This window comes from Microtus ochrogaster, unplaced genomic scaffold, assembly GCF_000317375.1.
Source record: "Microtus ochrogaster isolate Prairie Vole_2 unplaced genomic scaffold, MicOch1.0 UNK22, whole genome shotgun sequence".
NCBI lineage: Eukaryota > Metazoa > Chordata > Mammalia > Rodentia > Cricetidae > Microtus > Microtus ochrogaster.
In genome coordinates, this window is record NW_004949120.1 from 408,388 (window position 1) to 421,366 (window position 12,979).

Genomic DNA, 12,979 nt, shown 5'->3' on the forward strand with positions numbered 1-12,979 from the left:
AGACTCTCTCAATCACAGCCAGAGCTCCCTGATATGGGCAGTCTCACTGCCATCTCTAGTCTACCTTATGACTGATGCAGACTCTCTCAATCACACCCAGAGCTCCCTGATATGGGTAGTTCCACTAGCCCACCTGCTCTGGGGAACTTATGGGTATTTCTTTCCAGTGCTGGTATTGTAGACAGGCTGTCACATTTGCCCAGCACTTATGTGGTTCTGGGGATCCAAATGGTTGTCTTCACACTTGCATGGCAGATGACTGAACCATCTCCCCAGCCTCTAGCTTCCTGAAGTATTAGTTTTTTTCTTAATAATATTTACAAAAGCTAGATTTGGGGTTTATTTGATTCATTTATTTATGCATATGTGTGTAGGCTCATGTGTGCCATGGTTCATGTATGGAAGTCAGAGGAAAATTTTGGGGGCTCAGTTCTCCCTTTCTACTAAATGCAACCTGGGATTGAATGCAGTTTGTCAGGCATGGCAGCAAGTGCCTTTACCTACCGAAAATCTCACTGTCCAAGAATTTTATTATAGTAAGTGAGATATTTAAAATCTGTGATTTGATTTCTTCAAATGGGAAACATGTTTTCCTATTGTATGAAGCCTTCATTTGCCGGTACTGTCTTAACACTAGGAAAGGTTCTGTTGTGAAAGAGTCTTACTACTGAGATATTCCTGCTAAGTTACATACTAAATATCAAACTTATTCTGGTAGACAAATAATTAAATCTACTTATTAATTTGACCCCTTATACGAATTTTTATTGTAACTATGATCCTCAGTCCTCCAGAGGGCTCATTCAATAAACAGTTATCATCAGCAAATTGTGAGTTTTGCCTGTGGATAGTGAAGATGATGAGAAGATTTCACTAAGCAAAAGAAGACCCCTCCAGTCTAGAGGGAGAGCCTTGTGCTTCCTTATTTCTTCATTTCTGCTATCTGTAAAAGACACTTGAAATTTAGCTTTGTACATTCCTAATACTAAGGTAAATATTATATTGTATCCTTAATTAAATCATGCTTTTGATGTAACTGTTTACTTACTCAGACCCCTTACCCTATTTGGACTAACTTTACATCTTTAAACATCTCAAATGTTTCACTGTCTTTGAAAAGGATAAAAGAAATCTAATTTGAAATTGACCAAAATTTATTTTAAATCTTCTGAAAGAAACTCTATTTGTGGGGTATCTATAATTTAATCCAAACTCTTAAACCAAATCCCAACCTTTTCTAATTTAAAACAAATAGTAACTGAGTCCAACCACTTAGATTTCTCCTCTTCTGCCTTTTATTCAAATTGCTACAGTTGGGAATAACTAAAGATTTGAAATGACCTTTTCCAGACTACACTACAGCAACTATTTTCTTCATTTACTTTATCTTTACTTCAAGATGTTCTATACTGGTGATGGTGGTGCATGCCTTGAATCCCAATATCTGGGAGGCAGAGGCAGGTGGATGTCTGTGAGTTCAAGGCCTGCCTGGTCTACAGAGCTATATCCAAGACAGCAAGAGCTACACAGAGAAACCCTTTCTTGACAAAAATAAACCAAAATAAAACAAAAAAAATTAGGTAACAGAGAAACTTGTGCCCCTATCTCCAGGGTCACCTCTCTGTTCATTGCTCTGGGAAGGGCAGCCAAACTACATCAGCTTCCTCTTAGTGAGTCTGGGGATTTACTATACCCACTCCTACTTAAAAAAAAAAAAACAGCACTCAGGAGGTAGAGACAGGCAGATCTCTATGAGTTCAAAGCCAGCCTGGCCTATAGCAAGAGTTCCAGGACAGGCTCCAAAGCTACAGAGAAACCCTTTCTCAAAAAACCAAAAGAGAAAAAAACATAAAGATGTACTATGTTTTTGATTATTTTAATATGGGACATAGTACTTCTCTTGCATCAGCTATTAAGAACAGGACAAAAATCAAACCAGGTTATGATGACTAATTAAGATGATTCAGGAATTTCTTCTATCACAGTGTTAGTAACAACTTCTCTCTCCCAAGACCCAGCTTTCTGACTATTCTAGGAATGACCTTCCTGGCAATGGAACACATGGAACAATATTTCTCATGTTCCTTCAAAAGCTGTTCAACAAGTGATAGCGGTGTTGTTGGCACTTCAGCAGTGAGTGTGGACAGGTCCAAAGGCTATCTTACCTCTAACTCTGGGATAGCCCCCCTCACACTCGGCAGGAGACAACCAGATTGAACATGGTGTCCAGTATCTTAATCCCCTCCATAGAAAGTTATTCCTCATTTCTTTTTATATAAATAAAAAGTTAGGAACGTTAGAACCTGGACCAACTGCTGCCCATGTGGTTTTGTTTCCTTTTACACTCATAGTTCATTCTGTATACATTCCCCTAGGCTTACAGACTCCAAGCAATCAGGGGTTACTAGGGACACACCCTTTATGATGGATGCCCGTTAGCTAAATGCCAAGCCCCATCCTCAAGATTCTCCCCTCAACATCTTATTCCTTCAGCAAAAATGCAAGACATTCCCCCCTCCCCTGCTGCCCATGAAGCAGAGCCAGCCTGACACACATGGGTACTGTGGAGTACTCATCAACCACATGCATGGCAGCCCCTCTTTCTAAAACCTGTATGTGCAGAAGGGACCTTGCCCACACTGCCACATGAGAGACTACAGTATGCTGCTTATCTGTCTATAGCATTAGGGTCTAAAATCCTCTCAGAATAGAGCCCTAGTCACGCTGCAAGCCCCCTACATATCTCCTCCACACTCTGAACCCAAACTTGTCACCTAGTATGTAGCTTCCCTGACATCCTGACTTTGAGTTCACCCCCAGGTCTGGCCCTAGCTCTGGGTTTTCACTGAACAACCACCAAGCAGCTGCTCACACCAGGCTTTGTCCCAGGCCTGGGAATTCAAGATGGTGAAGACCTTGTCATTTTCCTCTGACAGCTCATGGGCCAGAAGAGCAGGTGGGTAGGGAATGAGTTATACCGATTTGCCAGGGGTGCTTTTGTGTGGAAGGAGACAGGAGGAAAGTTCTTGCAGAGAAAGTGAGAGTGAACAAGGATTTAGTGAAGGACAAATTTTCCCTACGGAGCTGTGGAAATTCTAGGAATGGGGATCATTATGAACATAGTCATGAAATTATTGAGGAGGCAAAAAGTTTGGACTTGAGATCAGCAAGGCCGGCTGGGCTGAACCAGGAAGTCTTCCTTTTCCTTGAGAGTGAGGAACTAGATTCTACCCTGAAGGTAGGATTCCCAGGTTTTACTAGGCCTCCAAATCACTTGGTGTGCTAGTTGATTCGGCTCTCAAGGATCTGACTCTGTCAGTCTAGATAGGATGCCTGGAATCTGATTCTTTGGCAAGTACTTCAGACAATGGCTATGCAGGTTGTCTATAGATTATACCCTGAGAAGTACTTCAGACAATGGCCATGAAGGTTGTTTGTAGATTACATCTGAGAAACACCACTAGAGAAGGTAAGAAGCCTCGGTAGAATTTTTAAACTCAGGAAGGAGTTTGAGCAGATGGTATCTGAGAAAGTCAAAGTGAAGAAGATGCTTCAGGCAGACTACAAAAGTAGAGCAGACAAATTCATTAACTAGAAGTGAGAATTGACTGTGCACAGAAATGCTTAGCATGTACCTGGCTGGTGGAGGCACCCAGGTCAAGTCAGCTGTTTTAGTGACACATGAAACCTACTAGGGTGAAAACTCAGCTCATATTATCCCTTACACTGATTTGTCTCAGTTTTTCCAACACTGTTTAAGGCACCACCATCAAGCTCTGATCACTCTTCCATGTCTGTATTACCATGTGAGCCTTCCTGGCCTCTCAAAGAGGCAAGACTCCTTATGCTTACATTTGGTGCACAGTAGCCACGCTGGTCAGGTTTACAACCCCACCAATGACCTCACAGTGACTCAGACATGCACAGTCCCTCTTCCCCATCCACTCTACAATCACTTCCACGTGTCTTAGAGACCGTGCCAGACCTTCCTAGAACAATCTGAGCTCACAACCTCCATCCAGGGGCCATGCCAGGTCTTGCTAGGACAATCTGAACTCAGAACCTCCATCGAGAGCCAACATTAAGTTATTCTCTTCTACATTAGCACTGACATTAACCATTTTTGCCTTTCCATGTCTTTGGTGATTTGTATAATCTATGATAATTTTGTTTAGAAGCCTTGTAGTTTTCAGCAGTATCTTCCCCAACATAGAGGGCTAAATTGTCTCAATAAACCAACAACTCTAACCACTTTTGATAGTGAAAAGGTTGTTTATGTAGATATTTGTCCAATAGTAGTTTAGCAAACCCAATTATCTCTAATATGAAAGGGGAACATAAGACTGTCTCTTTTATAGATACCAGTCATGTCAAGATGGCAGTTCATTTGATAATGGCATGATGAATAAGGAAAACTTGCAGTTTAAGGTATTTATCACATTACATTAGTGCATTAAATATGGCTCTACTATTAAACATGTCTGCCTAGAACGAAGTTGGTTTCCCTACTTGCTGGCTGTGTAACCTTCAATCAAGTGGATAACCTTTCTGTTCTTCCATCCCACCATCAACAGGATAGTGCCACTCACCTCACACTTGGCTGCAAGGGAGCAGAGATTGTGTTCACACTGATGTGACCAAGCCTGGCTAATCACTTCTGCTCTCTGAGATATCAGTTATTAGACATACACATCTTACAAGAGGATAGACTTTTATCTCTCAGCACAAAGAGGGCATCCTATCTGGAAGGCCTTCATAATAACAACCCTAAAACTGTAGGATTGTAACTCCCAATGGATGCTTTCTGCTACAAAGAAATAAGATTTAGGAGATTGGAAAAATGAGGAGGTATAAGATAAGCAATTCTAAAAGCAGTAATAACTGCCTAGGAGATTGAGATGGACAGATCATGCATCTAAGGCCAGGCTGGTCTACATGGTGATTTCTAGGACAGAGTCTCAGGAAAAAGGAGCAAACTCTTTTATTAGATGAATAATAGCTTACTTAGAAGGGAGTAAGTTTATCCTGAGTAGCAAAACATTTTCATTTGAAGATAAACAGTACGTTTTCATTTTTCTTTATTTTCATGTTAACAAGGTATTTTCACTAACCGATTTTGTTAACAGTTGATGTGAACAGCAGAAGGGAACATCTGCTGAATGGGCAATAATGTTATAGGGATAACATAATGCAAAAGTGAGATAATGTTTATTATTAGTAATTAATATTAGCTCTCTTCTGAGTTTTATTATAAAAACATTTGCATTCTTTTTAGGAGGATTACTTAATTTTAAAAATTGGAAAGAAGCAGAAAAATGTGTTTTTCATATACTCACTCAGGACACATGTCATTCATCTCACAATCCTGAGTTAGAAAACACCAAACAGTGGACCCAGAACCTCATCACAGTGAGGTGAGCCCTGGCCTGGTCTCTCCTCACACACTGGGCAGTGGGTGGGGCCAGATGATGTTTTAAATATTTTATCAACCATTGGCTATACTGGTGCAGCTAATTAATTGATCAGATTTGACTGAGAAATGCCAGAGATGCTGACAGAAGATACAAGCCCAGGAGGCACACAGTGTATTTTAAATCCTTGTTAGCAAATGCTGTCTCCTGCTGACAGAGAAACTCTTTGCAGGGTTCTGAAGTGAGAGCCTCCATGAATTCAATAAAGATCACCTATAAGGACAGTGGGCACAGGCACAGATGAAACAGTGTCCTTACCCGATACATTCTTATTTGACTTGAGTGTTCCTCGCATGCATTGATTTCATCTGCATGTACCCAGGCTTCCAAATTCCTGAAACTCATCGATTCATTGAGAGTCATAGAAACATAGAGCTTAAACGGATGAAGATATTAAAGTGCTCATTTCAGGTCTTTCGCAAATCCTTCTATTTTGTTTCCCATCTCATCTGAGAATCTGAATGCATCCTTGAAAGGACCCAAAGTTTATCAGTAATCCCAAATCTGAGTTATATTAAAGTGTTTAAGTTACTTTGCTTTACAGAACACAGCCCTCTTACCCTGGCCGAGGCGGGTAAAGGCTGTGTCACAGACTACCACTCAATACACTTATCTCAAATTCCATCGCCCCTCACCGTGTATGTGATGGTTTCCTCCGTGTCCTGTGACTTGACCATCAGCAGAGTCAGCAAAGTTAGGAAAAGGGTTTGCAACATCGTGACTTTCTAAGGAAAACACAAAGGTATGTTTAGTGTCTGCTGCCTGGAAAATCAAAACTTCTGCAGTGAAGAAACAAGCAAGAGAGGGAGAGTGGAGAGCCCAAGATACCCGGTGTCCAAGCTGCTGTCTCACCCCCGCCCCCAGCCACCGAGAGGAGAAACTGCAGCACCTCATTTATTCTTTTTCATTCATCCTGAACCAAGGATGTTCAGCGTCTATTTATACCGCACCTACGCATTAGGCTCCAAAACGGGAGTCAAAAAGGGGCTGTATAATATGATCAGTTCCAAAGACGACTGTGTGACCCCCGTTCTCTCCCGCGGAGGGGAAAATGGGCAGCACCTGTCTGTTCTGTGGCATCTTAGAATACCCACATGGCTCACCTCTAGCTAGTGAAGTTCTTACCCAGCTCAGTAAAAATACCTGCGAACCAATATGGCCTCAGACTTTCTTCCCCCGCGCACACCGCACCCCAGAAGTCCAAAATACCCAAACAAAACTAGATGAGCGATCTCCAAGTTCCTGGTAGAAATTATCACAGAGCTTCTCATTCCCCGCAGGGCTACTTCTCATGTCCCCTCTCTTGAAGCACCTTTTCCATCGCGCCCTCAACTTTGTTTCCAAACTCAGGGCATCAGAGATCAGCCACTCAAAGTCACTGATCCCTTGTCCCTTCGTCCCAAGGTCTCAAAATGTGCTACACACTGGTCTAGGCTGCGTAGGCTCGGACATCGGACTGCACCGCAACATTGGGTACCGGTTTTTGGGTGCCTGGTTTGGTGCCTGCAGGGAGTTGAGCTTCGCTTTCTTAGATGTAAGCTACTAGGCGCCTGGCAGCGTGAATCGCTGAATGCTTTAGTTTCCACCCAGCCTCTGCGCAGTCCAGGTGCCTCTCAGATCTTGCACATCCGTCGCTGAACTTTAGAGACCATGGTCACCAGCAAAACTCTCGGGGTTGGTAGCCCGTGCACACACTCTGCCCATCCCAACAGATGTCACCCAAGTACTGGCATAGGCTGACAGTTTGCATTCCCAGACCCTCACCTCCACCTCCCTCTCCTCTGCCGGGTTGCACAGACTGGGATAGTTCTTGGGTCACCCCACCACACTCCCCGGTGCAGCCACCGCAGGAACAGCGCGCACCCTGCGACTTCGGCTTTGGGGCTCCTACCTGCGGGGGACCGCGCCGCTCTCCTGCCCTGGCAGTGAAGGAGTGCGCAGGGGAGGGCAGCCCGGTGGGTCTGAAATGGCGAGGTCTGGCAGCAGCAGCAGCCACAGGAGGAGGAGAAAGGGAGGAGAAGTAGGGCGAAGGAGGGCGGAGGAGAGAGGGAGGCGCAAGCGCCCAGCCCAGGCTGCAGCCCGCGGGAAAGCGCGCCCCTCGGCGTTGGGGTCTGGGGGTGTTCAGCTGTTCTCTGCGGTTGGCCCCTCCGTCTTCAGATTCACAAGGATTTGAGACATGATGCCAAATATCACCCCCATAGAGGTTTTTTTTTTTTTTTTTTTTTTAGGTTTTACAGAAATGGCTTAATTTATTTTTTTTAATCTCAAGAAGTGATTCCTGGGAGAGTAAATTAAGGTTATTCACAGATGGTCTTTTACTTTTTAATTTCAGATTTATTTATTTATTGATGGAGGGAGGGTTTGCTTCCTCAAATTGTGCAACAGTGAGAACTAATGTGTTCATTTCCTGGCCTACTAGGTGCCCCAGGTTGCGAGTGGGTCAAATGGAACTCACACTAACAAAATGTGTACCTGCCTGAATGCATGCCTGTCCCCTGCCCGCACCGTGGTGTGTGTGTGTGTGTCTGTGTGTGTGTGTGTGTGTGTGTGTTGGTATTGCTGGTCTTTCAACTCCTCTCCTTTCTTTTTTTTTGAATTTTTTTTAATTGAGAAAAGGAAAAAAAAAACAAGTTTCCGCCTCCTCCCAGCCTCCCATTTCCCTCCCCCTCCTCCCACCCTTCTCCCCCTCCTCCCACCCTTCTCCCCCTCCCTCTCCAGTCCAAAGAGCAGTCAGGGTTCCCTGCCCTGTGGTAAGTCCTAGGTCCTCCCCCCTCCGTCCATATCTAGGAAGGTGAACATCCAAACTGGCCAGGCTCCCACAAAGCCAGCACATTAAGTAGGATCAAAACCCCGTGCCATTGTCCTTGGCTTCTCATCAGCCCTCATTGTTCGCCATGTTCAGAGAATCATATCACCATAGAACCTTCATCTGGTGATGGATGGAGATAGAGACAGAGACCCACACTGGAGCACTGGACTGAGCTCACAAGGTCCCAATGAGGAGCAGAAGGAGGGAGAACATGAGCAAAGAAGTCAGGACCACGAGGGGTGCACCCACCCACTGAGACAGTGGGGCTGATCTATTGGGAGCTCACCAAGGCCAGCTGGACTGGGCCTGAAAAAGCATGGGACTCCTCTCCTTTCTTATCTATAGTTTCTTCCTTCTCCCCAGCACTGCTCATCCAAGTCAAGTTAGGCTTTTGCTTCCATCTTTCACAATAGTAGTGGAATTTCAGGAATCTGAGGAGAGATTTTTTTTTTTTTAAACCTACTTCATCAAGTCGTACCGCACAGATTGCAGCTATCTATGATAACTTCTCTAACCCTAGACTCAGGCAGTTCCCTTTGGCTGCCGGTGTGCCTTTTAAGAACCAAGTTACCAAATGAATTTCAGAGGTCACAGAGGAGGATCTAAGAACATGCTGGCCCAGAGGCGGACTGCAGAAGTCGAGGAGGTGGGGACTTGGCAGAGACTGTTGGGAGAGCCCTGCCAGGTGGTCTTTGGGGAAGGTGGGTTACCTAGACAACAATGTGTAGATAAAAAAACCATCCAACATTTAACAGGACCAGAGGAGTTTGAGATGGTTCCCAGCATATACCGAGTGTGCAAGACTTTGATGATCGTAGCAAAGACCTTGACTGCTGAGTTTCCAGTGAGTCTCCCTGACTCCACTTATCACCAAGGATTCCAAACTGCTTTTCTGTGTTTTAAAAAGTAGATTCTCCCTTTCTGTACAATTAAAACACCTCTCTATGTGTTTTCTTGTTCGAACTCTCTTCATCGTTTTCTTTGGAACAGCGAGGTAAAAGGCTCCCAGTGGTTTATCTGTAGTCGTTTATCTGTAGTTTACCTCTATATAAACTCTATCTGTAGTTTATCTTGCTCACCCAGTTGTTGGTTTGCTACCCTTGTTTAGATATCTGATGTGCATTTCAGACTGGACACATGCCAGCCTCGGCAACCCCTCCCCAAGCCTGCACCACCATCAGCTTCACCATTCAAATCAACAAAAACTTCATCTCTCCTTCTGCTCGGATCCAGTCAGCTTCATTTCTTTACTTCGTGCATACTGCATTAAGTTCTGCAGAAAACGACACCGACTTTTTTTTTTTTTGACATATTTTCAGAACTCGACCAGTTCTCATCATCTTTGCAGCCACCCTGATTTAGACTTTTCCATCTGGATCATTACAGCTCCTGATTGATTTCTCTGTGTGCACCTTTGTTCCCTTGCAGCTGTTCATCGCAGAAGTTCATGTGAATCAAACCATACAGCATATAATTGTTTTGGATCTGGTTTCCTTCACTTAGCATGCTTTTGAGATGAAGCCTTGGGAAGGACCCAGAAGTTCTTTTTTTTTTTTTTTCATTGATGTGTGGCATTCCGTTGTGTGGCTATATCTCCAGTTTTCTGCTGGCTTTTTGATGGATATTTGGGTCGTTTATGAATAAACCTATTTTGGGCATTCATTTAGAATGCTTTGAGTATTTTTCTTTTAGGTAAATGCCTGAGGAGTGGAATTGTGCCTTTACCTTTATAAGCAAATGTTAGAATATTTTGCGTTTTCACTTTGCTCTGTGAGTTTATTGACACTCAGTACTCGGTATTTGCAATGCTATCCCTTCTGGTGGTTAACCTGTATCTGTGCAGTTTCATATAATGTTTCTTTTATGTCTATCACACAGCATCTTTTTATTTGCTTATTGGTAAAATTTTCTTTTAAAGATTTTGTCCAAATCTTTTGTCGATTTATTTATTTATTTTATCTTATTGTAGAAGTACTTTTCAGTGGTCTTTTCAGTCTTTGGTCAGATACAATTTGAACATTTTCTTCTTTTTTTTCAATGTGTTGTGAGACAATGGTTTTACCCTGTAAAGATTTGTTTCTTGTGCATGTTTAATAAAACACCGATTGGCCAGTAGACAGGCAGGAAGTAGAGGCAGTGCAAGGAGAAGAGGAGAATTCTGGGAAGAGGAGTCAGTCGTCAGTTGTGACCCAACCACAGAGGAAATAAGATGAGATTGCCTCACTGATGAAAGGTACCAAGCCGCATGGCTAATACAGACAAGAATTACGGTCTAATGTGAGTTATAAGAGTTATAATAGCTAATAGGCCTACCAGTTTATAATTAATGTAGACCTCTGTGTGTTTCTTTGGGGCTGAACAGCTGCAGGACCAGACAGGGCAGAAACTTCTGTCAACATCAATGTGTTACTGCTATCTTTTAAGAGTCAATATTTTCAATTTTGATGTATATAACCATTCTTTCTTTTTCTACTCAAAAATCTGCTTTGAGAATTTTTTTTTTTACTATTTTTAAAATGTTACTGCTTTTGTCAAATTGAAGAACAGATTCTCTATTTCCTAAAGTTTTAAAAAATGACATTTGTGTGTGTGTGTTTGCACGTGGGCATGCATGCTACATGTGCAGGGGTCAGAGGACAGTTTGTGGGAGTCACTTCTTTCCTTTCACCATGTGGGCCCCAGGGATTGAACTCAGACTGTCAGGCTTGGCAGCAAGCCCCTTTACTCAGCTGAGTCATCTTACTGGCCCCTCGAGGTTGTTTTGAGGCTAGAACCAGAAATCCATGAAGAATATCAAACACATGCAAATAATTGTGTTTTAGATATCAGAACATCTGGTGCTCCACGCTAACAGGATATTATTCAGGTATTACTTCCTGTCCTGACAGTCTTCTGACTAGTGTAGACTTGATGCAACTAGTGATGTTGCTTGATGGGTCCTGTTTCATGGTGGACCATTAGCCCATGTAGGGCTAAAAGGAATGGAAATAAAGAGCTGTTTTGTGTGTTTCTTTTCGTGGTGATAGGAATGAACCCAGGGCTTTATGAATGCTAGGCAATCACTTGGCCGCTGAACTATAGCCCAAACTCAAAAGGAAGGCCAGTCTATATTCACCATACTTCATGTGCTACTCTTGCCGTAACATGCTTGTCAGCAGGCGCCACACTACTTTTGTCTGCTCCTCATCTCTCTTCTGTGAATAGCTTCTTGGTTTTCCTTTGGAAACCAAGGCTTACGGTGTAAAACCTTGAGGAGGTCCTTAAATGCACACAAAAGAGACCCTTCCCCCAGGCTCAGCAGTGGAGTTAAGAGGAAATGGGCTAGTACCAGAGCAACAAGCATGTCAAACATCAGCTGTTGGGTTGGGTGACATGACCGAGTCACTGGTTCACTTGGGAGTGGTTTGCTTCTGTGTGCTTAGGCACTAACGACACAGACCACCTTTCCTCCTCTCTGGTTTAGAGGCTAGCCCTTCTAGCTGTGTTGCCAAGAACTCCAGTCTCCAGGCCTGCCTCTGGAGAATACAGGCAAGCCACGGACTAGGCAGTCTGAGAACCCTTGCTTCATTTTATCTTTTTTTGGGGTCATATATGACCTTGAATCCAGACACCATAGTTTATGTAGGACATTTCTTCACTATGTGATTGTCATGAGGTTTCTCCTCCACTCCCCAACCCTTGCTTAAAGGCGGTATGTGCTTTGCCTTTGCTAATCATGGCATCAAATCTCCTGTGGTCAGATAGAATGGCTGAGGAACAGCAGACCACCCAAAGATAACCAAAATAATAGTGATAGAGCACGAGGCGTAGAGCCTGCAGGGCTATATTCAAGTTTTGACTGGCATTTCCCAAATATGGGAACTTTGAACTCAATCTCTCTAGGTAGGCCTCGATTTCTTCATATGTTAAAAGACAGGCAGGCAGGTGATTTTTCTCACATTGATGTTTTTACAGGTATTAAAAGTGTCCATAAAGAAAAAACCTTTAGGACTTTCATGTTACCGTTGCTAATGTTGCTGTTGATCATGGTGGTCTATCACTTACTGGTCTGATCCTTCATTGCATGACAAATAGATTAATGTCTAATTTTTTTCATGGCTTTTTGTCTCCTCCCTTCTATTTTAGAAGCAGCAGGCTCTGGGCACCGGTCTGCTGTGGTTTGCTGTCTAGGTCTTGGGAATATGTGGATCCCTTATAAGCAATATTTAAAGATAAAGTTATGTTTGGAATAGGTTCTTCAACATCTGTAAACCTCCTCTAAAATTTGGAGGCTATGGGGTATTTAACTTTTCAAACATTAAACATATTATAGACTATTATCTTACTATTAATAAATAGGAGTGACTAATATTATATATCATCCCATTGTCCCAGAAACTAATAATCAGACTCTGAGTCATAGCTTCTTAGCACTGTGTCTTTATGCCACCAGAATACTGAGCACACTACTGTAACTTGCCTCATGGGGTGTCAAACTCAGGCAGTCTGGTGTCAGGAGTGTGCTGTGAATGTTTCTGTGCATTACTCCCCCCTCTCTACCAGGGAAGTTTAGTACAATGGGGTCACAAAGAAGCAGTCAACTATAGCGAGTGCAGCTCTATCAACTACAGGGATTCAAGGTTGGAAGAACAGGGTTGAGCAGAATACAGTTGAGCAATGAATAAACTTGGCTTGATAAATTGCTCTGAGGTTAGGAGAA

The 12,979-nt window shown here is 43.2% G+C and overlaps 1 protein-coding gene across 1 annotated transcript in view; it reads right to left on the minus strand.

The window, feature by feature from the left end:
* Efemp1 (EGF containing fibulin extracellular matrix protein 1) overlaps positions 1–7,459 on the minus strand; it is a 63,791-nt gene extending 56,332 nt beyond the window's left edge. The window contains exons 1-2 of the mRNA XM_005367723.3: positions 7,363–7,459; positions 6,107–6,196 (exon numbers count right to left, since the gene is read on the minus strand). Coding sequence (XP_005367780.1) covers positions 6,107–6,187 — 81 coding nt within the window. The 5' untranslated portion in view covers positions 6,188–6,196; positions 7,363–7,459. The remainder of the gene's footprint in view (positions 1–6,106; positions 6,197–7,362) is intronic.
* Between the last annotated feature and the right edge of the window lie 5,520 nt (positions 7,460–12,979).